The 26,550-nt window shown below is 42.7% G+C and overlaps 1 protein-coding gene across 9 annotated transcripts in view; it reads left to right on the top strand.

Moving 5' to 3' along the window:
* KIF16B (kinesin family member 16B) overlaps positions 1-25,559 on the top strand; it is a 299,792-nt gene extending 274,233 nt beyond the window's left edge. For 7 of the 9 annotated variants that reach the window (XM_054467129.2, XM_054467128.2, XM_063659361.1 and 4 more), the window contains one exon: positions 24,247-25,559. In XM_054467129.2, coding sequence (XP_054323104.1) covers positions 24,247-24,405 — 159 coding nt within the window. In that variant the 3' untranslated portion in view covers positions 24,406-25,559. Of the gene's footprint in view, positions 1-31; positions 490-24,246 lie in introns of those variants that run through there. The other 2 variants (XM_063659362.1, XM_063659365.1) reach the window with 1 other exon arrangement.
* The last annotated feature ends 991 nt before the right edge of the window (positions 25,560-26,550 follow it).

The raw sequence follows: 26,550 nt of genomic DNA, 5'->3' as shown, positions 1-26,550 counted from the left end.
CATTAATCTTTTTTTTTTTTTTTTTTTTGAGATGGAGTCTCGCTCTGTCGCCCAGGCTGGAGTATAGTGGTGCGATCTAGGCTCACTGCAAGCTCCGCCTCCCGGGTTCACGCCATTCTCCTGCCTCAGCCTCCAAAGAAGCTGGGACTACAGGCACCCGCCACCACACCTGGCTAATTTTTTGTATTTTTAGTAGAGATGGGGTTTCACCGTGTTAGCCAGGCTGGTCTCGATCTCCTGACCTTGTGATCCGCCTGCCTCGGCCTCCCAAAGTGCTTGGATTACAGACGTGAGCCACCATGCCCAGCCTGGATATTAATCTTAACTAGACAGTGAAATATAGTGTTAAATATATTTGTGAATTTTACATTTCCACACATAACTCATGGTATTGAAGTAGTGCTTTTTTTACTTCACAAATTGTGGCTTGGAAGCTCTGTTAGAGTTCTCCTGAGAAACAGAACCAATAAACAATGAAGGAGAGAGACCTGATTCATGTGATCATGTGATTTTGGAGGCTAAGAAGTCTCAAGATCTGCATTTGGCAAGCTGGAGACCCAGGAAAGCCGATGGTGTAGTTTCAATCTGAGTGTGAAGGCCCCAGAACCAGGAGAGATGATAGTGTAAGTTACAGTCTGAAAGCCAGCAGGCTCAAGTCCCAAGAAGAACTGATGGTTCAGTTTGAGTCCAAAGGTAGGAAAAAACTGAAGTTCCAGCTTAAGGCGGTAAGACAGGATTTAATTCCCTCTTACTCTCTGGAGTTTGTTCTGTTCAGGCCTTCACCTGATTGGATGAGGCCCCCACTCACAGTAGGAAAGCAATCTGCTTTACCCGTTCTACTGATTCAAACATTAATCTCATCCAAAAACACCCTCATAAACACATCCCAAATAATGTTGACCAAATATCTAGTGACACCATGGCCCAGCCAATCTAACACATAAAGTTGACCATGACGGAAGCCATTTTTATTCACCCCAGATATGGCTGTGTTGGTAATTTTTCCATTTGTTGAGCTTTAGATATTCTAATATCAATCCCAATTACAGTCCCACCTCATGTGCAGCCCCGTTAGACTGGTAACATCTGTCATCTCCCCAGCTCCCATGCTCATTTACAAGGTGTTTGAGGCTTGGCAGATACATAACAGGGATTCTCCTACTCTCTCCTGTCTATGGAAGTAGCATCAGAAGAAAGTAGCACAGAACGACTCAAGATGGCAGACTTAGAGCTGGGTATGCTGTTTGTTTGGAGTTCAGTGTAGAATATTTTTCATTTCCTGGGTTAATTTTAAAAGCAAAAGGAAAAGAAGCCTGAACATCACAGTGCTAAACAGCTGGAGGGTTGTTTCTCCTCTCCACCTAGATAAAGCAAGGCATCACTATTTGTTTTCTTTTATTAAATGTCTCATCGCCTCTGAAGCAGAAGTAGGTATCACAAGTGGCGTAGACAAAAGGAGCATCCTGCATAAACTCACTCCTCTGTTGCCTGTACCTCAAGGTGGCTCGCCTGCCTTGTTTGAAGACAGATGTTAGCTTCCAGATGCTATTGACCTCACTGTTTACTTTGCTTAATTAAATACCCTTTTAATATTTTCTCATTTTGCTGCCCTTTACAGTTCACACAGATGCTGTGGCACAACAGGGGTGAGAAGGAAAGGTCTTTGAAACTGAAGCTCTTAATTAGCTCCCGGGCCCCCGGGAGAAGCGTCAGATAGAAATACAGCTAAAAATGGGGGAAAAGAATAGCCGTACTCAAGATGCTGTGACTGGTGGTAGAAAAAACATTGACTACCTTCCAGTGATGCCTGAGTTATGAAAATAGTTTTGAAATTCGTGACCATTTTGAATCATATATACCACAGTATCATTACTTTCCACCAATGGTGTATTGATTATTCAGCTGTAGCTGCTCATTTCTGCCAGAACCTGCTTTTTCTCCTCTTCTTCAGTACACTCCTCGTCCTGTGTGTAAATAAATGGATGGCCCATAAGTAAGGTTCATAGTCCCTTCCTGCCACCATCAGGTGACCGTATTGTCATTTAGAGCCACCTAATTGAATTATTTTAAATACAGCCAATATCTGCCTAATGTTTCTTGGGAGAAGAGATGTGTAATGATATTAATTATGAAATAAGATAAAACATAGTATAATAAGATATAATTATATAAATATATAAAGTGTCAGTAGATTATATATAATTATAAGTATAATTTTAAATAGTCATAGTTATACTAATATGGATTATAGCTATATAGATTATAGATGTGTATAGAGGTATCAATTATAGATATAATTCAATATTGTATATAGTATATAGATTTATCTAGATAGAATTGCTATGCAGTAGAATACAATATTAATTCACTGTTGTAAAAACATAAAAGAAGTTCCTGGAAGGATTGCAGCATAGCCCAGAGCTCCACAGACCTCAGGCCAGCAGCCACCGTGGCCTGCTCCCCATGGAGACACCACAGTCTGGCCCGGGGAATACGCACTATGACCCTGGGCAAGCTGGGAGCTTATGGGCTGCTCTTTATCTTCTCTAGATGCTTTGGAATCTTTTTGATAATGGATTTGCTTAGGTTCAGTGTATTAGTCATGTTTACCTGGATTCTTACCTCCCAAGGCTGCAGTTAAACTTGCATTTTAATTTCCTAAAACTGCTTGTTTATCCTTTGGAAAATTATGAGTAAGCTTGCTGTGAATCAAAAAGTCCTCATCAGAAAATTGGACGCTAAGGACAAAGTGGTAACAACCAGGTGGAAACAAAGCAGCTGAGGCCAGGAGCAAAAGATGGCTTCCTGTGTTGTCCTAGCTCATGAGGGTGGCTAGCAGAGGCACCACCGCGTGAAGGGTGCCCATTTATGACTAAGGCTGGAGTCCCCCTTACTCACCAACAGCCCCAGTTCCATCCCACAGGCTGACACACGCTGTGCTGTTGCCCTACCTGTGACATTGGCAATGGCCATGGTGGGCTTTTCCGGTGTGGGTGTCTGCACCCCACCAGGTCTGTCAGCTTTTCTCCCTCACCCTTTTCTGAAGCCAAGGCAGCCCTCACAGACCCTGACCCAGGCAGTCCCAAAGACTGGGAGCAGGCGAGGCCCTGGAGATCATTCTCAAACGAGAGGATGAAAGTCTGTGGATAAGTGGGCCTGCCTCCTGTCCTGCATGGGAGCGATTCAGAAGCACATGCTCTGTGTCTCTCAAAGGGTCCCCAGCAGGACTGAGTCACCCACAGTGGTGACCTGCTCAACAACACCCCTTTGTTGGCTTTTCTCCTTTTCTCTCACTCGCTTTCCTACCCCCATGCTTCTGCTTCCAGCATCACCATCACCCCTCAATACTGCCTCAGGCTCTGCTTTCAGAGGATCTCAATCCAAGCTGAGTGCTGGGAGGTAACTGCTCTCGTGGGGTGGTTGGGCATGTATCTTTTCTGACTGTTTTTCTGTGCATGTGTTTGTGTGTGTATGTGTTTACACTTATTGCTGTTTTGTGTGTATATGCCATTTTTGTGACATTTTTAAAATAAATGCTCATAGAGTTTGATTAGGCATTTCTAGAAAGCAGTATCTTGTTCCCTATTCATGCTCTCCATTTCCCCTTCCCCAGCAGCAACTCTTTCATTTTGGTATTTTCTTCCATTTTTGTATTTGCTTCCAAACTAAAATTGCATTCCTATATTCCTTCTTCTTGACTTTTTAAAAAATTCTAGGTGCTGTTAACATCCCACTATGGATGATGGCTCCCCAACACGCACCTGCCCAGCCCCTCTCCTCAAATATTCAGGGACACTCGCCCTCCCTGCCTGGTCCTCCCATGCACTGAGTCAGGACTGTGGTGAGCTCAGCTTGTTTGCTTAGTTTACGATACTCATCTCTAATCCAACTTCACATTATTCCTCAATTGTATGATTCTCTTCTCAAACATTCAGAGCAGCAGATATTTCATAAATATAGCTTCCTTGCAGAAACCTCCCCTGGAACCCTCTTGCCTGTTCTAGTCAGACTGAGTCACACCACAGCTCCCTTCCACCCCACAATTGTCCTTCTCCGTCATCTTTGGCTCTCCCTTGAACTGTTTCGCCTGCTTCCTCTACCCATGTCTTCCCTTTCTTGATTTACTCCCTCACTTTAATGAAACATGTCTCTAGTAGCTTCCTGAGAAAGGATGTATGAGAGGTAAGTTTCTAGAAACATGTCTGAAAATGCCTTCATTTACCCACTCACTGGCTAGATATAAAATGTTAGTTGGAAACCATTTTCATTCAGAATTTCAAAGGGATTTCTCCATTGTCTTCTAACTCCAGTGCTGCTACTAAGCAGTTCAAAGCCATTTTGATTCTTGATCTTTTGTATGTGACCTATCCCTTCCTCCTCCCCTACCAAAAACCCATAGAGCAGCCTTTATAGGGCCTTCTCTCTGTTCTCAATGTTCTGAACCTTTGGAACTCTACTCTGGTAAACAGTTCATCGATTCAGCTGACCCGTGGGTTCTATCAATTTCTGCCATATCCTTCATTTCTGGGAAATTGCCTTAATAATTTCCTTTCTTAGGGTTTTGTTGTTGTTGTTTTTCCTGTTGTTTCTGGAATTCCATTTGTTCAGTGTTGAACCTCGTGGTCTGGTCCTTTCATTTTTCTGTCTCCTGTATTTTCTATTTCTGTCATTGTCTTGCTTTGTCTTTCTGTCTCTATCTCTGTCAGTCAAACAACTGATTCCCTTCTGCATATTATTTGAGAAGCACTGCACTATGTGGTCCACGTGATTCCTTCTTTGCTTGTTTTAACATTGCATTTGCTACTTTTGCATCTTTTAGTGCTGTTATCAACCTGAAGGCCTAACTTCTTGCTTCCTGAAATAGTCAATTTTATTTATTTCCATTGATGTCAGTTTAGTTGCTCTCCATTCAGTCCCTTTGTTGCAACAGCCTAAAAGACATGTTTAAAATTCTTCTTGCACATCCATGTATTTTAAGAACCACTGTCTGTCTCATGCCCACTAAGTTCTCTGCTCATTGTTTGTATCAACATTCAGCAATCATGCTTCCTCTTTCATGAAGCCTTGCCCAGTTTGCATTAGGCTTTCTTGCAAATGCATCAGTTCCCCTAACTCCGTGTTTTTCAGATGTGTTTTCCAAATACCTTGTGCTTTTTTTCAGATAAAAGGTGCTCCCTGTGGTCTTTGCGAGTGACCCTCATGCTGTCCTTTGTTGCCTGTGTAAATTGCATCTTTATTTTAGAATTCAGCTAGCTATTTTTTCCCCTGACAACCCTTTTTTCTTCTATATGTGTCAGTTATGTTTCATAATGTTAATGAATCACAGCATATGGTGCAATCCTTTGAGACAGTATTTAGGAGGGGAATGGATGAGAACATCAGTTTGTTCCAATTCCACACAACTTTTTACCTTTATCATTTGCCCATGTAAAGCTACCATCCATTTTTAGATATACTTATTTTTGTTACCAGCAATCCCCTGCAATGCATTTACATTTACATATATATTTTTCATTCCAGGCAACCAAAAACATTTTTTTTAAAAAAAGGTAAGACTTTGCCTAATCTGCTTTCTAATTGAGATCACCTGCTTCATATTATTTATAAATAAAATTAAACTCATGTTGGAATCAAGAAATCCTTTGGTAATCAAAGTTGAAAATGGTAGAAAATGAAGCCATTGCCTTTTTCTCAGTGGATTTTTCTTTAGCTAGCTGGAAACACAGCCCCAGTAGACCCCAGGGCTTGTATTTCAGAGCTCTCTGGATAAATGCTGTGAGCAACAGGAAGTCTGCTTCTGCCCTTAATATCTCCAGGGTGTGCGGTATTGATGCTACTTGGTATATGTTCACCTTTCCTCATCCTTATAGTGCTTATCTTCCAGTTCCCAAAATTGTATTTATTTGCAGTTTACTTATTTGAAGGGATCTGGGCATATTTAAGTAATAGCTTAGTCAATACATACTGACATTTCTTACTTTGAAAGGCAATTTCTTTGTGGCAGAAACTGGATGTCAACTTATTCTCAATTATCCCAGTATTTTTTAGACTGTATGGCCACATAGCTTCCTTCAGGATCCCCTAGTTGATGAGATTTCCCTTTGATCAGGGGCATCTTTCTATCCAGGTTTTGCCAGTACTTCGTTTTAACTCCTGTTGTCCTATTGCAGCATTGCAGCTAAAAAAAAGTCACTCGTGCTAAAAGTTTTGATGACTGAAAGACTGATGCTTACATAGTTTTCAGGCTCATTTGGTGTTTAACACAGCCAGACACATGTGTCCAAGGAAGCGCATGTTTAATCAGCTGCCTAATCAACACCATTCTTCATTTTTGTCTACAGCAACTTCTCAGACCCTAAGTAACGAGATGACCAGGATACTTTTAAGAGTTTCTAGAGTGTGGCTTTGAAGCACAAATTAAGATTTGATAGACTTCCTTCTCTAGAGTAATTTAACAAACTTCCCTTAAACAGAGGAAAGAAGATATTGTAAACCTATGAAATTTTTCGAATTAAGGTCCTAAGGAAAGAAAACCCATGCTTCTCATTGTTTATCAAGGCCTATCAGCATTACCTATAGCTATTCATTGCATCATTTATTTAACGAATATTTTATAAGCAAAGTACTGTGCTGGATGTACATATATTCAATGTATATACTTTTAAACTTGGTTTCTTTTTCTTTTTCTTTTTTAGCTCCTAGCCCAATTTCTAAAACTTCGTTTCTTAATTTGGTAGATAATATCTGTTTGAAAAAGGAACTTTTTAATTTGCATTTCCCTGTATGAAATAGACACCTACCCCATTCTTTTTTGGAGTTAGAGATGTTGGTATTTGAGAAGTTTTGATCTGGCTTTTCTCCCTACCTCCCTCTTCCCTGACATATTCAGGCCTCAGTCATTGTCTCCAGTGAAGAGGATCATTGGTGCAAATAATTCAAATCCCCAGCTAATCTTCATCATGGGGTGGGGTCACGGGCCCACCACTCGGGGCCACAGTCCTCATCACACCTAGGGCTTGACCCTGACTCCCCCAAGGGACACGGCAGTTTCTGGACACTCAGGAAGAGCTCCCAAGGCAGGAGGGTAATCTCCAAGACAAACAGTCTCACAGGAGCATCAGGCACCCCTCGTCCAGAGAACAAAACACAGGCAGCAGGTCATCCCTCCTGGTGTCTCAAAAGCTTACCCTCTTGCCCTGAATTCAGAGACTCAGTATTATTCAGACAGCCCGCCAAGGCCAGCTGAATTTTAACCGAAGGAGATTTGCCCTCAGTACACAAACTACCTTAGGTGAGATATTAGAGGCATAGCTCATTCTGTTCAGCCACAGCTGGAGAGGCACACGATAGAGTCATTCAGTGTTCCCGATGCATCCAGTTCTGGAGTTCCCCTGAAGGGGAGACTTTGTGATGCCATCAAATAATGTACAACTACTCCTCGATGGCCGAGTCTTTTAGGTACTGATTCTTTGAATTTGAATTCAAGTACATTATAGCCAAGAGGTACCACACAGCAAGATTCTCATTTGAAAGCCTGTGTCAGACAAATTGGTCGTTTGGAGCAGTCATTATATCTCCAAATGCCAGGAATCTCTGAAGGTTTATACAGTGAAGGAAGGAATCATGAGCTTAAAAATAAAGAAAATAATACATCTTTTTTGTTTTCCAAATGGCACTTTTGAGAATCAGAGCATCTAAAATGTATCTTAAAACAAGATTTGGGGGAGAATCAATTAGAATCAATTTACCTGACATGGGTTAGATTTTCAGTTTATTTTTAAATGTGATTTTCCATTTTGAAACATGTTTACTCTTCTTTGTTTTAACACAACTCTCTTTTTTTTTTTTTTTTTTTTTTTTTGAGACGGAGTGTGGCTCTGTCACCCAGGCTGGAGTGCAGTGGCGCAATCTCGGCTCACTGCAGGCTCCGCCTCCTGGGTTCATGCCATTCTCCTGCCTCAGCCTCCCGAGTAGCTGGGAGTACAGGCGCCTGCCACTGCACCCGGCTAATTTTTTGTATTTTTAGTAGAGACGGGGTTTCACCATGGTCTCGATCTCCTGACCTCGTGATCCGCCCGCCTCGGCCTCCCAAAGTTCTGGGATTACGGGCGTGAGCCACCGCGCCCGGCCTTAACACAACTCTTTAAATAAAGGGTCTGCCAGTATCTAATATGAGGTGATATTAAAGGGTCTGCCAGTATCTGATATGAGGTGATTTTAAAGGGTCTGCCAGTATCTGATATGAGGTGATTTGGAAAAAAGCCATTTCAAATTCTTGCTTTTCCTTTCCTTTGAAGGAGAAAACATTAAACACTTCCACATTTTAAGCCCATGTGTTTCCAAACATTTAAAAGAGGGGAAAATTAACATATTTGCCTATCAATTCCCTGAGGACAAAGTTATATAGATAGTATCAACTCTGGATGGTCCCCAACTTGATGATGGTTCTACTTAAGATTTTTCAACTTTACGGTGGTGTAAAAGCGATACACATTCAGTAGAAACCATACTTTGACTGCCCATACAGCCATTCTGTTTTTCACTTTTAGCGCAGTATTCAATAAATTACATAAGATGTTCAACACTAACTAGACTTTTTGTTAGATGATTTTGCCCAGCTGTAGGCTAATGTAAGTGTTCTGAGCACATTTAAGGTGGACTAGGCTAAGCTATGATGTTTGGTAGGTTAGGTGTATTAAATGCATTTTCAACTTAGAGTATTTTCAACTGGCCATGGGTTTATTGGGATCCCATCGTAAGTGTAGGAGCATCTGTTTAGTATGTACTTACTAAGAACAGATACTCCTCCACTTATGATGGGATCCCAATAACCTTATCACCAGTACATACTGTGTTTACTAAGGTAGATACCATACAGATGCTCTTCCAGTTGTGATGAGATCCCAATAACCTTATCACCAGTACATACTGTGTTTACTAAGGTACATACCATACAGATGCTCTTCCAGTTATGATGGGATCCCAATAACCTTATCACCAGTACATACTGTGTTTACTAAGGTACGTGCCATACAGATGCTCTTCCACTTATGATGGGATCCCAATAACCTTATCACCAGTACATACTGTGTTTACTAAGGTACATACCATACAGATGCTCTTCCAGTTATGATGGGATCCCAATAACCTTATCACCAGTACATACTGTGTTTACTAAGGTACGTGCCATACAGATGCTCTTCCACTTATGATGGGATCCCAATAACCTTATCACCAGTACATACTGTGTTTACTAAGGTACATACCGTGCAGATGCTCCTCCACTTATGATGGGATCCCAATAACCTTATCACCAGTTCATGCTGTGCTTACTAAGGTTCTCTAAATTGGACCCCATCCTAAGCATTTTGTAGACAATAGCTCTTTTAATCTTCTAATCCTAAAAGAAAATACTATAATCAGACAAGGAGGAAACTGAGGTACAGAGGAGTTAAGGGGCTTACTTCAAACCACAGTGCTTTGATGTCTTTGTGCCCAGCATGGTAGCTGCATAAGACTAAGTGCCTAGGGTCCCTGCTCATGGTGCTACATTAGAGCTCAAACAGCCATAGTGTGCCTTCAGGGTTCTCCTAGGCTTCTTCCAGTGCTGAAGAAGTTGAGTCCTAATGGCATCTATATTGAGCTTGTTGCCAAACATTTATGTAGATTCAAACGTATCAATAGGTCAAAGATCCATAGTGAGTACTGGGAACTGGGCTCCTTCCCCAGCATCCTCCCACTTTCTGCTTCAACCAAGTGAGGTTGAGTGGCACCTGTCAGATTGTGTGGAAGCTGTTTGCCTCCTTCCTTACATGTCCTCACTTCTGGTCCACAGGTGCAGGATAAACTCAATTCTTCTCTTCCCACCCCTCTCCACCCCATGGTTTTGACTTGTGCTCTGGAGAAAAGCAGGTTTTGGTTTTTCTAATATGGCTTGTCTATTTACGACGTTTCCCCAGAAACTTGCTGCCAGGCTGGGTCATCATCATCACTGAAACTACTTAATACACTGAGCAAGGACGTCACCCTGTAAAAATTGAATATCACATGGATTTTAAATGCACATTTCTTATAAAAGTTTTAAAGCTTGCTGGATTTTATTAGAATATGTGAACCAGACTGAGTATATTAAATTTATGAATCCAGTTGATGCAGTACCGTAATAATTCAATATAATATGCTTATGTCATTAAACTCATAAAGAAGATTCTCTGAATAGCTGTAATGAATAGTTCTGATTCTGTAATCACAGACTAACATTTTCACCCTGATGAATTTTAACTTGGAGCTCTCAGACTTCTCTGTAACATCAAGAAATAAATGCCATATTTCAAGTATTTACTTTAAAACTTAGTATAGCAAAAGTAGCTCATAGCAAAGAAATACCTGCTAAGAATTATTCATTAGAAATATTAAAAGAATTGGAAGAGAGATTGGCATGAAGTAGAATTGGACTTTAATTTATGTTTAGTCATAAATTATAAATAGAAACCAAAGAAACTTTTTTCATTCTGCTTTGACTAATTTCATTTATTCCCTCATATTTTACCTTATTCCCAAACCCATATATTTTGGTTATCTATCATTGTATAATGAACTGCCCTAAAACTTGGCACCTTAAAAACAACCACCATTTTATTGCTTATGATTATTTGATTCTGGAAAATTTGGGCAGGGCCCAGCTGGATGGTTTATATACTCCAGGTAGTATCAAGTCACGCCACTTATGGGCCTGCATTTTGATCATGGCTCCACTAAGGACTAGGCTCAGCTGGGGCTCTCAAGTCACCCATGGCATTAGTGCCAGTGCATTCTATTGGCTAAAACAAGTCACAAACCCCACCTAGGTTTAACGAAGAGAGCCACACAGGGTGCGAATCCCACGAAGCATGATGTGGTTCATTGAGGCCACCAGTACAGCAAATATCACACGTACCACTGTCCCAGCCAGCTGCCTGTTTATGACCATCTTCACCTCTGTTTGACCTTGTACTGGTTAGTTGGAAGTTTGTATTGGGCAGAAATGGATTCCACTCTTAGACCAAGGTTATTTTTAAATGATTCTGGGAATTCTGGACATTAGGAATCTCAATTGTGATATGATTCTGCCCAGAGAGATGAATAAGTATAGGAGAAAGATGACTGGATGTTTAAGGATACTAGAGTTCTAATCCAACCTCTCTCAGCTGTAGTTCCTTCTTTGTTGAAGGATCAAAGGATCTAGCTAAGATTACTGAGCTACAACAACATTGTGATTTTATGAGGATAAGAGAAAGGACTAGGTTACCTTTCAAAGATTTTTTCAGACTCTGGAGTAGTCAGACAGAAATGTTGGGTGTCTATTCTCCAACACTGCTGGAGAGAGTATAAATTGTACAGTGCCCACGGAAAACAATTTGGCAATATCTATCAAAATTTAAAAGGCACATACCCTTCGACCCAGCAATTCCATTTTAGGAATTTACCCTATGGGTGAAGTGATACACTTGCTTATATATAAGATTGTTTATTACAGTGCTATTTGTAATAATCTTCATTCTTCATTATTTCATTCAACAAATATTTACTGAGTACCTACTCGGTACGAGACACTGTGTTAAGTTCTGGGGATACATCCTTTGACTAAAGTAGTGAAAAATTATCGACCATGTATAGTTCAGCTACTTGCAGGACTGCAAAGGATTAGAACAGCCTACATGTTCATTAATGATGAGCTAGTACAACCAATTTCAGAATGAGAAACTATGTACTTCTGGAGAGGTCTTTAGTATAAGTTGTTAAGTGAACAAAGTGAGGTGCAGAAGAGTATGTTGCTTATGTACCTGCTTGTGTAAGTTGAAATGGAGGCATCTGTGTTTGTGGGGTTTGGGGGTTTGGTGCCTTTTGTTTGTTTTGTTTGGTTTGGTTTTTTTGAGACAGGGTCTCACTCTCACCCAGACTGGAGTGCAGTGGTGTGATCATGGCTCAACTGCAGCCTCAACCTACTGGACTCAGGTGATCCTCCCACCTCAGCCTTCCAAGTAGCTGGGACTACAGGTGCACCACCACATCTGGTTAATATTTTTGTATTTTTTGTAGAGACAAGATTTCACCATGTTGCCCAGGCTGCTCTGAAACTCCTGGTCTCAAGTGATCCACCTACCTCAGCCTCCCAAAGTGCTGGGATTAGAGATGTGAGCCACTGCACCTGGCTGGGTGTCTATATTTGTACTTGTTTATGTAGGCATTAAAATGCCATAGAAAGATACACAAAAAAACTAATAACAATAAATTTTTTTGGACGCACTGGAGATTTGGGAAAACACAGGTGAATTGGAAGGAATCCTTTTCACTGTAGCGAAGACATGTACACATGCATGTACAAACAATGAAAAGTTCCCTTTCAACTCACAAATATCTGTGTGTATGACATTTTCAGTCAGTAAAGTATTACACATTTTAAAAATAAATTTTAAAAACAGGAATATTAATGCATACTCTGTGCTCAGAACTCACACATTTGAAGGCATGGTTACTCCAGAATCTTAGTGTAGAACTGTGCTATCCAGTACAGTAGCCACCAGCCACATGTTGCTATAGGTAAAATTGAGATAAAATTTTAAAAATTTAGTTTCTCAGTCTCACTAGCCACATTTTAAGTGCTCAGTAGCCACATGGCTAGCATAATGGACAGCACAGATAACAGACACTTCCGTCCTCTCAGAAAGCGCCAGAAGATGATGCTACTCTGGGATGCTTCGTACTGGGCACACCGCAAGCCTGTGGGTGTGAGTGCGGGAGGTGGGAGGGCACATACTCACCCTGTGAGTCTCAGGCCTGGGCCGTGGGTGTTCCCGGCCAGTGTACATGCGTGGGCACTCTTGAGTTGGTGTCTTCTCTGCCAGGTGGTTTCTACTGTGCTGTGGCCTGCCTTTCTGCCATATGTTTTATATTCTGGGTTACAGTTTAGACCAGGGATTGGCAAACTACAGTTCTGTAGTAGGGAGAATTCTAAGAATGACCCCCTGGTGCCGTTGTAATCCTCCCCTCTTTGAGCTCGTGAGGAAATGTGATTGTGTTACACGACATGGCGAAAGGGAGAGTATCCCTGTGTGCTTAATGTAATCATGCGAGCCCCATAAAAGCAGAGTTTTTCCTGCCTGGTAACAGAAGAGGAAGCAGAGATTTGAAGTGTCAGTGTGAAAAAGAGAGAGTAAAAGTAAAAGTTGTTTCATTTGGGATAATATGCAAGAAAGAGGATTGCAATCCGGGACATACATACAGACGAGGGTGGCCTCTGACAACGTCCAGGAAAAAAAGTAAAAGGTTGAGGCTTACTGGGGAAGGAGAAGGTTTTGCAAGTTGTTTTGAAAGAAAGCTTATGGTGCTGGTGGCAGCTTGCAAGGGCTGGCAAGTTCTGAGTGGCAAGTGTCAGTAGTTGCCAGGTAGGACCTGTCATCTTGGAGGTACAGTTAGGTCCTTACAGTTTTAGATTGGCTTGCAAAACAGTGTGCCAGGCAGGTGTTCCTGTGTAATCAGCTAGCTGTTCTTGTGCCAGTGGCTGTCCTGGTGTGACTCATGTCTTGTGATAGTTCTCGTGATCAAGCAGATCAAGCATGCGAGCCCTCTCTTCACGGCCTTCCCCAGCTCCACTTGCCAGGGTTTGACACAAGCTACTCTATTTGGAATCTTACAACTTTCACAGAAGCATGAACAGAATCTGATGGCTGGCTTTGAATGTGGAGGAGGCTGGGTGCCACTGAATGTGGGTGGTCTTTAGGAGCTGAGAGCAGCCCCTTGCTGAGAGTCAGCAAGGGAACCTCAGGCAGGACCCCAGTCCTGTGATTACAGAATGCTGTATTTGGCCAACAACCTGAAGGAGTTTGGAAATGGTTCTTCCCCAGGGCTTCCAGATAGGAGCCCAGCCTTTTTAACACCTTCATTTCAACCCATGAGACCATAAGCAGAGGCTAGCTGCACTGTGGCAGGACTTCTGACCCACAAAACCATGAGCTAATGAATAGGTGTTGCTTCCAGCCACTACGTTTGTGGTAATTTGTTGTACAGCTATAGAAAACTGATATAGGCCCTCAGGTCACATCCTCCTTGCCACCTGTTTTCATACTGTCTGTGAGCATGGCCTGAATATGCTAGACCTGTGATCCATGGAGACCTGGCGGGCTCACTGCCTGTTTTCCCAGCACTCGGCTGGCAGCCACAGCTCGTTGCTCCCCAGGGCCTGTGCTGGTCACCACCTACACACTGGGGACTTGTTGGCAACTGCCAGTCACCAAGCAGTGGAGTCTCAGTCTTGCCTCTGGTCAGCTGCCCCAGTTGAGATGGCCAGGTTCTGTGCAAAAAGAGAGGCACACTAGGATTGGCACCACCAGGCAGAGAGTGAAACCGACCATGACAGTGGCCTGCCCAGCACTGGGTGCAAAATGCACCTTCCACCCTGGGTAGCCCACCCCAGGAAAACAGGATGGAGTGGAGCCGGAATTTTCTCTCTTATTACGTAAACACCTACATAATATCCTTAATTTCGCCTCTTTGCCTCCTACAAAGCCCAAAGTATACCATCCATCCTTTTATAGAAAAAGCTTGCCCTGCCCTGAGTTAGACTGACAGAGGCTGGGAAAAGGTATGCAAGTGTCAGCACACCAAACTTGCTGCAATGAACACAATGAAAGTCTCACACTGGAGGTTCCAATGACGTTTTATGGTGGTTTCAAGTACCTTCGGGCAAGTGGTAGACTAAGTAGAAGTTGGGGATTAGCAGGCATTTGGAGACTCATGAAAGTCCTCTGGCATCATAAGCATCACTTGACCAACAATTATGTATGGCAGCTGGAAGAGACTTCCTGAAGGCCTGGCAGGACTTCACCATAGAGAAGAGATACCACCACCAGCACACAGTGCCACCACCCAACTGTGTAGGGTCCCCAGCATGAGGACTGGCAGAGCCTAGGTCCGGGAGCAGTCCTGTTCCCAGGAGTCTGTCCTATCTGCTGAATGCTCTGTGCCTGTTGGCCTGGTCTAGTCATGCTAGACAATTGGTGATGCCCCAAAGCCCTGCCTCCCAGCTGCTAGGCTTGGTACATGCTTCCTGCTCTGCCCAGAACAGGCTTCCTCCAGTATCTTCCTCCAATGTCTTCACCTGCTTGATTCTTATCACCCTATGGGTCTTGGCATAAAAGTAACCAACTCCCAGGACTAAGCATACAGCCTTTCCTTTCCCTTGGGGTCCCAAGTCACCTCATTGTAGTTCTCTCATAGTCATATTTTAATTGTAATTACTGCTTTACCTATTTGTCTCCCAGGCAGGCAGGACTGTGTTACTTGGCACAAGAACTGCATAGTATTAGCTATTGAATGCCCAGCACCGCCGGGCACGGTGGCTCGTGCCTGTAATCCCAGCACTTTGAGAGGCTGAGGCGGGTATATCAGCTGAGGTCAGGAGTTCGAGGCCAGCCTGACCAGCATGGTGAAACCCCATCTCTACTAAAAAATACAAAAATTAGCCAGGCATGGTGGTGCATGCCTGTAGTCCCAGCTACTCAGGAGGCCGAGGCAGGAGAATTGCTTGAATCTGGGAGGTGGAGGTTACAGTGAGCTGAGATCATGCCACTGCACTCCAGCCTGGGCGACAGAGTGAGACTCTGTCTCAGAAAAAAAAAAAAAAAAAAGAATGCCCAGCACCTAGCCCAACACTGGTGTGTAGAAAGCTCTCAGTAAGTACTTATTGGGTGCATGAATGAAGTCTGAAGAGAAGGGAGTCAGTACAGAGCACACCTTGAGCCAGTCCTTGGAAGATGAGAAGGATCTAGATGATGGGAGCAAAGCACCCATGGGAACAAGGAGAAACTGAGCAGCGGAGGATGGTGCCAGCCAGCATGCACCTGTGAGGGGAGGAGGGGAGGCACCATGTCTGTTTCATTCAGCTCAATACCCATGCCTGGCTTACTGCTTCTTGGAGAACACGTGGTGTGCAGTGACTGCGCTGGATGGATGAGTTGCCCAAACCAGGCTGTCCTGATTTCCTTGGAGTGTGGAGCACATTTGGGAGCATGTTGGGAAGGGAACCCAGCCTATTTGACTCAGTGTAGCCAAACTTTAGGATTCCTAAAAAGCCAACAAGAGGTATTTAGACTTGAATTTATGGGAGTTTAGAATTGGGAAGACTTGACTGGATGGAATCATATTGACCACACTGGGTCAATTCGTGATACATGGCCAGGGGTGACCTGAACTCTTTCAGGTCTAGAAACATCCCTGGGTAGCTCCATTCAGGCCTGATCCATCTTCAGGGCCCATCAGTGAATGATGAATTTTCCAAGTGCTGCAAGTTAAATGAGACCTCTAAGTCTTACTAGACTGATACTTGTCTTTAAGCTGCCACCGTAGTTAATGACTTCTGAGAATGAGGAATGCCATTGAACTCCTTTCTCTGTTAATATGTCACTATGGAAAGGTGGATAAAGCTCCATTACATTTTTAAAGAACATTTCAATTTTAATAATTCCAATAACCTTAAATTATAGATTTATGTTAAAATTTTGTAAAATAAAGAGGACCTCACAACAATGAGATGGCCGGAAAAATCATTAGAATGACATGGCTGAGGTGATATATTGCACATGAAATAAGCAGTAGGCTGCAGTTATAGTCATGAGCCCTATTAAAACAGAAACTTTTTAATAACATAAAATGGTCACAATTTTATCTCCCTGCTAATTAAAATAGAAGGCAGAGGGCCAACAGATAAGGAGGCTTAGGTCTTTCAAAGGCATCTGAAGGCCCAAATTCTCATTCTTGCATCTTCTACACACACACACACACACACACACACACACACACGCAGCAGTTGACTGAAATTCAGGGAAAATTCTGGGAGGCTGCATGAGCATAGTATGGACAGCCCCAAAGAAAGGCCATGTTACATTTCAGGCTTACGGGCTTGAACCTTGGGAATTAAATTAGGCAATAATGGCTTTCTCCTACATTTGAAGAGCTGGTCACTTTGTCAGCCTCTTATGACCTGTTGACCTTGGCCAAGTCACTGCCTCTTGGAATCTCAGTTACTTCATCTGTAAACAAAGGATATCCATACCTGTCCCTCTCCTAAGGGTGTCTTAGGGGCTCACATGAGCTCATGAACCGGAAACTTTATACGAAGTGCCTGCACGCTGAATCCAGATTCAAGGCCCTCTGCATTCTGCTTCACATCTTGCTGTTCCCCACCCAGATCCCTACACAGGCTGGCCTTGGCCTTGCTCTCTTGTTCAGACTGTTAGCTGAACTTGGACACCACCCCTCCTTCCCTCCATCCCCTGGTCTAAAATCGTCCTTTCTTTCAAGGTCCCAGACCTAAAAGGGAATGGGTGTAAGAGAGGGGGGAAGCCACACCATGCAACTCCCTGCTGACTTCACAGGTTTTTGCCAGGATAGACTATGAAATCCATGGTTAGTTCCTATGAGCAAACCAGCATTTCACCCAGAAGATTTAGAGTTCAAAAGAAAAACCCAAAAGAAGCTGCCTAAAGGCCAGATTTTGCCCACATTTTTCCAGTAACTTCAAAGCATGTTTCCTTTCAGGCAGAACTCAGACTGAAATTGTATTGTAGGTCACACATGAATCATAGTAATATAATGACCTTCAAGAATGTCTAAATGGAATAGCATGTAGCAGCACATTATATTTTCAATTTTTTTTCCTGATGCATAAACTAATTGAGGTGCCATGCTAAAGCTCTAATATAATGGACTAAATTCTTGCTGAATTACTCTGTATTGCTGTAGGGAGTTCATTTTGCCTTTCAGAACTTAACACAGCCAGTAGACCATATTAGCCTGTGTTTTGGTTCAAAAGATTGATAATGTTTAGTAGTTGTCTTTTGAAATGGCATTGGAAATTTAAAGATTGGGCTATGTGTAGATCAGGGTCTGGGGCAGGAGCGTTCCAGCTTCAGGTCTAGCTATGGATGGACCACTGGGATACTCTGACCTATCTGAAATGTGATTCTCCAGAGCCTTCTAGGATCGACCTCTTCCTAAGAGAAGAGCGTGATAGGCAGATGCCTCCATCTGACCATAGACTAGCCCTGGAGGAGCTTGATTGTGTTCTACAAGGAAGGTTTCTTCTGATTCCTGACCCTTGTCTGCCCCCTGCCAGCGCTGTGAGATTAGTGTTAGTTAACTTGATGGTAAACAGTAGAAAATGACTGTCACCACAGTAAACAGATAGAATCATTCGCTCCTAGCCTTGGGAATGGACAGAGACCAAAGGCTCTCCCGAAACTGCCCAGCTTTCCTGAATTTCTCAAACTCTTGTAAATGCTCCATAACAGCAGCTACACAATCTGGAAGAGGTGTCCCCCAAAGGACCCTTGGTTCCAGGAGACTCTAAGTGCTAGTAGCTTGATTAGCTCTTTGGCTGTAAGGTGTCCACCCAGAATATCATGGGAAAAGCTTATCTGTCCTGTGCCTTAAGTCAACCAGTTAACCAATTCCCAGAGAGGGGAAAGATGTTTCTTCAGAAGGGCATTGGGCTGCTGTTTGGGAAGGGAAATGGATACAGGGCAGTCAGAGAATGGCCAGTGCCCACCAAGGCACTGTAAGGGAGATATCGAAGCATTCCCTGAGCTGCCTTGGCTCCCTGTAGAAGAGCGTAAGCCTTGCAGAGAAAGAAGACCTTCCCCATGTTTGTAAGGAACTTTTAACTCTGAAGAACCAGTGCCCGCTGGTCCCCACGAAAGCAGTGTCAGGTCTATGAAAGGCAGTGCATCTGACCCAAGCAGCTAAGATGCCTGGTGTAGACAGACATGCCCGGTGAGAGACCGTGTGGCTCAGCAGGGGGGACCTGACTGAGAAGCAGGGGATGGCGGGCGCTGTGGGTGGCAGCCAGGAGCCTGAGTCTAGGGTGTCTCTCATATCACCACACCCCGCCCCCCCTTTCTGCTCATGTCTTCTGGCCTCCGATTTAAAAGCTCATAGTCCTGTACAGGATTTTGTGTTTGTTTGTTTTGGGGGGATTTTAAACATCATGTGCCAGGGTCACACTTCCTTTGGAACAGACCCATGGGGGTCCATGTCTCCCAGTTATCTGTACCCCCTGCTCACTGCCCCTGAGCAACAAAATATGCCCAAAACCTGTAGAAGAAAGGCAATTCATGAAATCAAGGTACTCTGTGTCAGCACTGAAATATACCATAAAGATTAGCCATCTAAATTTGATTTTCTGAAAGTATTGATAAGAAAACACCTACGTCAGTATTGGTCCAAGTCACAAAAAGTAAATAACCTAGATAGATATCTGATATATTTCTTATTATTCTTAAATTCTTTTTGCCAGCTTGGTAAACAAATAAATCATGGGTACCCGTCTCCAACGTTGTCATGCTGGTTTGGTTTCCTTTTCATTTCCACCTTTTTTGTCTTCCCCTCCATCCCAGCCCTGTTTCTCTTGTCCTCCCCTAGACAGCCCCGTCTGTCTCTCTGTGGCCTCCTTTCTCTCTCAGCCTCTTCTCTTTCCCGTGATCACTCACTGTCAGACAGACCCTCTCCTAGGCCCCCTTTGGCTTCACCATCCCATCTTATTTCTGGTTTGCAATCGTATTGAAAGAGGATTTGGTTTAATTTGACTTTCCTCCTCCAACTATCCAAGTCAGGGCCATAATGTTGTGCAACCCTAGGAGGTGCTTTTGCTGTTCTCAGTGGCCCCGACACAGGACATTTGACAAAGCAAAGACTCAGGTGTGTCACTGTCCACCAGGTGAGCAAGAGCTGCAGGCCTCCTTCTGTGGTCCCTGACGTGCTAGAGATTTAAATACGCCTGCTTTTATTTCTTTTTATAATGGAGAAAATGTCCTGAAAGTCAGAAACAGATTGGATATTGGATTTCACAAATCTTTTTCCCACTTTGCCCTTCTGACCTGGATAAGTCACTTAAACTCCTAATATCCTTCAGTTTTCGCAATGCTCTTTTATAAAGCATGCTGACCTGGGGAGATGCAGCTTGACACCTGGACTTATTTTTCACATCCTGGGAGGGCTGTGGTGACTTTGGGGTCAATAAAAAGGGATAGCTTTGACAGGGGGATTTTAATTTTCTCCCTTCAGCCACAGATGCTGTGGAAAACATTGTGAGCACAGGCAATAAGAATTATTAATATGAATGTGTGTTGTTAGGTAAGTAAGTATATTTTAAATATTATATATATATGTACATAAAATAGCAGCGTTTGAGTACATTGGCTAAGCTTAGATTTGAGTGTAAATCTCTACGGGAAACTTCTTTTTTGGAAGGATAGTGATAAACTTGACTCATCAGACACCAGTAATATTGGGAAGCAGATTTCATTAGTGAAGAAGAGTTCAGACTAAAGGACCAAAGCGGTGACCAACACTTATCCCTGTGTTAAAGCCAATCGGTGGTTTTGTTCAGATGTGATATACTGCACAGTGCTGGTACTCAACAAACCACAGCTATGCGCACAGCATGGCCACATCTCACAGACATGGCATTAAGCCATGGAAGCCAGACACAAAAGAGTATATCCCAAATGATTCCACTCATACGAAGTTCAAAAACTGGCAATTCGAATCTCTGGTCCTAGAAATCAGAATAGCGGTTGCCCTTGAGGGAAGGTTTGTACTGGAGGAGGGAGTACGAGGAGGGCTGCCTGGGGGCTGGAAGTGTTGTGTAATTCATATCTAGATGCTGATGGCATAGATACCTTAACTTTGTGAAACTGTATTCAACTGTACACTTGTGGTGTGTGGTTTTCTGTGCATATACTTTAATTCAAAAAAAGATAACTAATTAAAATCAGCAAAGGTTTCTTCTCAGCACGTTTCCTAAGCTTGGCAGTGTTCCAGTGATGATAGGAGGCTTCAGAGAAGAATGAGACACTGTGACCTTAAGAACTTTCTAGAATTTTAGTTCTATCTTGTGTCCCCAGTCGTAGCCCCAGTCCCTTGGTTTTTTTTCATTTGCCAGAATTTGTTCAGCCCATTTTAAGCATGTGGCTCTGGACATGGCCAAGAAAGGTCATGCCTCATCTTAACAGACTTTAGAGCACTTTGAGGTCACTGCAAAGAACACTTCCTAATCAAATCATTTCTTTGCACCAAGGAAGCATACACCTCCTATGTAAAGGAGGTGAAAGCTGCCTAATTCTCCTTAAGCAGAAATTTGTTTTGCGAAGAGAAAACTCTTCTGTAATGTTTAGAATTAGTCAAATCAGATCACTCTATCTGGAGTTTTTATCCAAACTACACTAATGAGTTTATTTAAAGAAAAAGACATTACCTGGCAGTTGTATTGTTCTCTTCTTATGGTGGTGCTCTTGAAGGGAGGTGTCTCAAATACTTCCTCTTTTCCTTTCATTTATATTTTTAACTTTTACTTCTCTTCTCATTATACCTGTTAGGCTTTATTGGCCCTTTAAAGGGACCCTACTTTGTGTACTAATTATGACAAATGCTGATGTAACATCTGCTCCCAGATTTAAATTGCCTTCCAGTCTGCCAGAGTTCATCTTGAAGGCAGCTTTGTTGTAAACATCAGCCTGCCTGTTAATGCAGCCTGTGGGAGATCTGAAGCCGGAGGCCACAGGAGCTACCTGAGATGAGGCCTGTGCAGCGAGCCTCGCTCTGTCCATGCATTAAACTGTGAAAGAGCAGTGGCTCCACGCACAAGTCAGCAAGCTCTGCATCTCCCGTTTTCCAAATCATCTCACCCTTGATCTTCCCAGAACAAACAGTTGTGCGCATGCATTGGATCACGAGCATTGGCTGGTTGAATGTAGTCTATGATATATACTGGTGACCCTGTTTGATGCAATTCAAGTCCCTTTAAAGTTGATATTCTCAGGGTCCCTTCCCGCAGAAAAGTGGAAGTCAGGTCTCCCTTTGCCCCTCTGATAAAAATAATTACTAAGATTAAGATCTTCATTTTTCAGCAGTTGATTTTCGTAACTTCTTACCTATACCTAATTTCAATTTCAGGATAGTTTCTTGAGAGGGTACCATGAGACCAGTAAGTTCGGGATATGGAACAAGAAAAAACATCTGAGTTGAGAATACTTGCTTTCAAGTCTTCTCTCTAGATTACTAGCCTTGCTCACCTCTCCTGGCAATAGCTTCCTTACCAGGAAATGGGTAATACCAGAAGAAGATGTGATTCCACGCCAAGTGTAAGGATAACATAAAGTTAGGTGCCTTAGGAAACTTTGGAAGGGGATGCAAATAGTTATCTTGGTTTAATGGTGGTTTCACGTGGGTCAGCACTCATGAAGTTATACATTTAAAGAATGTACAGTTTATCTGGCCAGGCGCAGTGGCTCACACCTGTAATCCCAATACTTTGGGAGGCCAAGGGAGGTGGATCATTTGAGGTCAGGCATTTGCCACCAGCCTGGCCAACATGGTGAAACCCCGTCTGTACTAAAAATACAAAAAAATTAGCTGGACATGGTGGCACACGCCTGTAGTCCCAGCTACTCAGGAGGCTGAGGCAGGAGAATTGCTTGAACCCAGGAGACAGAGGTTGCAGTGAGCTGAGATCGCGCCACTGCACTCCAGCCTGGGAGACAGAGCAAGACTCCATCTCAAAAAAAAAAAAAAGAGTACAATTTATCATGCACCAGTTTTACTTCCATTAAGTGTAAAACACTGGATCTTAGAAGATTCTTAGAAACTAAGTTATTTTACAAGTGTTGTTGTTAGTAGTCCTCATTAATATTTTGAAGGAGAATTAACAAATTCTCCTTGAGTAGAATGTCTTCTTTCAGAAGGAAATTTCAGGTTGACAATTCATAGAGGTAGCTAAATTCTACTTCCTCTTCTCAACTGTGGCATGGTCAACATTTGAGCCAGATAATTCTTTGTCCTGTGCTTTGGCAGGTGTTAGCAGCATCCCTGGCCAGCATCCACCAGGTGCACTGCCTGTGCACCCCTATGTGACACTCAAAACTGTCACCAAACACTGCTGAACACCCCGTGGAGCAGAACTGCCTCTTGTTGGGAACTACTGCTCCAGGGTTAGGCCATGTTGCTTCGACAAATTTTTTGTTGTAACTCAGAGTCCAGAATTATTATGTTTAATTCCTAAGACTGTGCCAGGGTTGTTTGGGTTTTTGAAGCACACTGAGACAATAATAAAGGTTTGGGTCTAACCCCTTCCCTCCAGCCCATTTTCTGTTATAGATGAGATTTGCCTGGCCTAAAATGTATTAACTGTTCTTGTGTGCCCTCTTTCCTTTAACACATCCCTCCAGCTGCCACATCTGATATTATCCCCAGTTCCCAGAGCCTAGTCTCACACATGCTTTGCTTTCTCAGTGCCAAAAACGGCAGATAATGTTGCAACAAACATGTGCAGCAGGGGTCTGGAGCAATTAATTGTAGTAAGGACTCCTTTTTGTTGATGATTATAGGACATGCAAAAAGATCTGTAAATATCAGTACTTGGAACTGACCCTCTTGTCCTCAGTATTTCTTTCCCTTTATTTTATAAAAAGGATTCAAAACAGATACTGACTGTGCAATTTTAAAATACCAGTAAGCAGCACATTTAACCTTGTACAGATGGCTGGCCTTTTTTTTTTTTTTTTTTTTAATCATCTTTCTATTTAATGAGTAACTGGGAGGGGGGAGGAAATGACTTTTTTAAATAAGAGATTAACTAGTGACACTGTGGCTGAGAGGCAGATCCCCTGTGCCTGGCACCCTTGACATTTCCCTGGGCATTGTCTGCCGTAGACCTGAGGCAGTGCTGCCCAGAATCAGTGCTGAGCCAAAGATATTTCTCCTGTGCGTATGAGTTTTGTGACTCCGTCTTCTCTGGTTGGTCTGATGATAGGTGGGACAGTGGAGGACATTCCTCACGTGCTGGTTTTATTGACAATGATAGCACTTTCCAGGTGGGTGGGAAGTTGTTTCTGGAAATTTTTTCTCTTCTTGACACCATCCAACAGTATCTTGACCGTACTCTGATTGATTGATTGATTGATTGAGACAGGGTCTTGCTTTATCACCCAGGCAGGAGTGCAGTGGCACCATCACAGCTCACTGCAGCCTCTACCTTCTGGGCTCAAATCATCCTCCTGCCTCAGTGCACCACCCTGTCCGGCTAATTTCTATAATTTTTGTAGAGATGGGGTTTCTCCATGTTGCCTGGACTGGTCTCAAACTCCTGAGCTCAAGCAATCCCACCCACCTTGACCTCCCAATTGACCATGTTCTTAACTCTTGTCTCTTCCACAGAAATACCTTAGAGACTTTTTCAGCGTGATGCTCCAGTCCGCAACATCTCCCCTCCACATCAACAAAGTGGGACTGACTCTCTCGAAACATACCATTTGTGAGTTTTCACCATTCTTCAAGAAAGGAGTCTTTGACTACAGCAGCCACGGGACAGGGTAGAGCTAGGGGTGATGAAGGAACCACCATAGCAGTGCCTTCTCGTCGAAGCGGGCTCTGATGCAGGGCAGCTCCCCGATGCGAGGATCCGGGTCTGCCTCCTCCTGCTGAAGGCAGACGTGCAGCAGCGGGCCCGGGCCACCTCACGTTTTCATACCTAGTGCCTGAGTTTGGGGATGGGATGCTCTGCCTGCTGATGTGACCCTGACAGGCAGCCATTACCGTTCCATTGCGGTTGAACGTGGCCTTTTCCCACAGTGCTTCCTTCTCACTGTGCAGCAAAGTTTGTCCCCTGTGGCAAGATAGATGTGGTTTGGCCATCGTGGGTTCCCTGAGCCAAGCCAGCCTGAGACCTCCCAAAGTGGGTGGCTTACCGGACCACCCTTAAATGACTTTCATCTGGTTTCCTCTTTCACCAAAATCTACTCGTCTTTTTTATATTTCTTCCATGTGGCTGGCTATATTCCAAGAAAAGCATTTTAAATTATTTCATTGTATTTTTTTCTTTTTTTCCCTCATTTGAATCAGAACTTTTATATAAAACCTAAACACTGATGTTTACACAGAATTTCATATTCTGCAAAAGGGATTTTTTGATCCAATCATGACTGTAGTCTTCCATGCTTGACAAATTGGATGTAGACAACATCACTTAAAACTTCTATAAACCCCTACAAATAGGATATTTATTTAACCTTGAATATTCAAGAACATTCTCCCAAATCTAAATGGCTACTGTGCATTCTTGAGCTTTTTCTGCTAAGCACAAAGTGAACGCAAAGCTAAATGCATATTTTTAAGTATTATTTTGTTCACATTTTTTGTTACAGAATCTACTGGATCTTTGGCTGGAAAACTAGAATTTATAGCAGTTTATTAATGGTACCTTAAATTACTCAGGACTTAATGTAGCATTGCACTTCCATGTACAGTAAAACTGCTTTGTTTTACTAAAGAGAAAAATGTAAGTGGAAAAAATATGTATGTGGTATATACTCAAATGTATATAATTCTATCTATAGATTTATATATGTACACATTCTGTACAATAGTTCCATCAAAATATGTAATAATTCACACCAAATTTATTAAATGTATTTGCTTTTTCAAAATTTAAATTGAGCTGCTGTCAATATTAAATGAAATTATGGCATCTACCCTGTAGCTCAGCTTATTTTAAGTCTGTGACATGATCATTCATACTAGTCTGTTTAAACATTGATCTGATGTTCTTGGAAATATACATAATGTATAACTCAGCATTTGTGTTGCAGAAGATGCAGTGATACTAATGATTGAAGTCATAAATGAATGGTTAACAGAACATGTTTGCATTCCATCAGAATGCCTTCACAAAAAAGTTCTCCAACCTGAAAAATATGCGTAAACGTGCAATTATCCCTATAAGGAGGAAAACTAGTATTGCACTAATTAAATATCATAGTATAGTGTGAAAAAAAATGAGGACATTTTTGCTGCAGAAGGACCTGCTTTTGTCTGCAGTTGTGATTACAGGCATAGGTTTAGGAGCAATTACTACCAGAGAATTTCGAACTAGAGATTAAGGGATAAGAGCTGGGTAGATAATAATTAACCAGAGGTCATTTATTTAAGAGGAGTCTTAAGCCCTAAAGATGGTCCCTCATTTGCTGAGTAAACTAAGTGGTTTCTCTTCAAACTGACCAGATAATCTATCTCTTGGCCTCTGAGGCCGGTATTGGAGACTAGGCTCCTGGTAAGCATTTTGTTAAAATCACACAGAAGGTTTGGCAAAATAAATAGACATGTGTTTGTAAGAAGTGCTGAAATCAGAAGATCCTTCTATTCTAATTCTCACCTTAAGTAATTACAGTTGAGTTTGGAGTTTGAGTACTACTAGCAAGCTCTGGCCAAGGCCGGCCGTAACATGGGAGTTGTTTTGCCTCTTTAGGCCTCAGTCTCCCCATCTGAAAATGAAGCTGTGTTACTGGATGGTCTCTTGAGTTTCATTCCAGCTCATGGTTACAGCAGAGGAATAAACCATGTCATTCGGACTCATTACAGTCCCTCATATGTGGACGTGAAGTACATACTTCCAATCTGATTTAAAGGCAGCTGATTCTGAATAAAACATGAGGGAAAGTTGAAAAGCAAATGAAAAGTCACATC

Source organism: Pongo pygmaeus, chromosome 21 (assembly GCF_028885625.2).
Source record: "Pongo pygmaeus isolate AG05252 chromosome 21, NHGRI_mPonPyg2-v2.0_pri, whole genome shotgun sequence".
NCBI lineage: Eukaryota > Metazoa > Chordata > Mammalia > Primates > Hominidae > Pongo > Pongo pygmaeus.
Note: the sequence above shows the minus strand (reverse complement) of the source record. Positions and strands in the feature narration are given on the sequence as shown.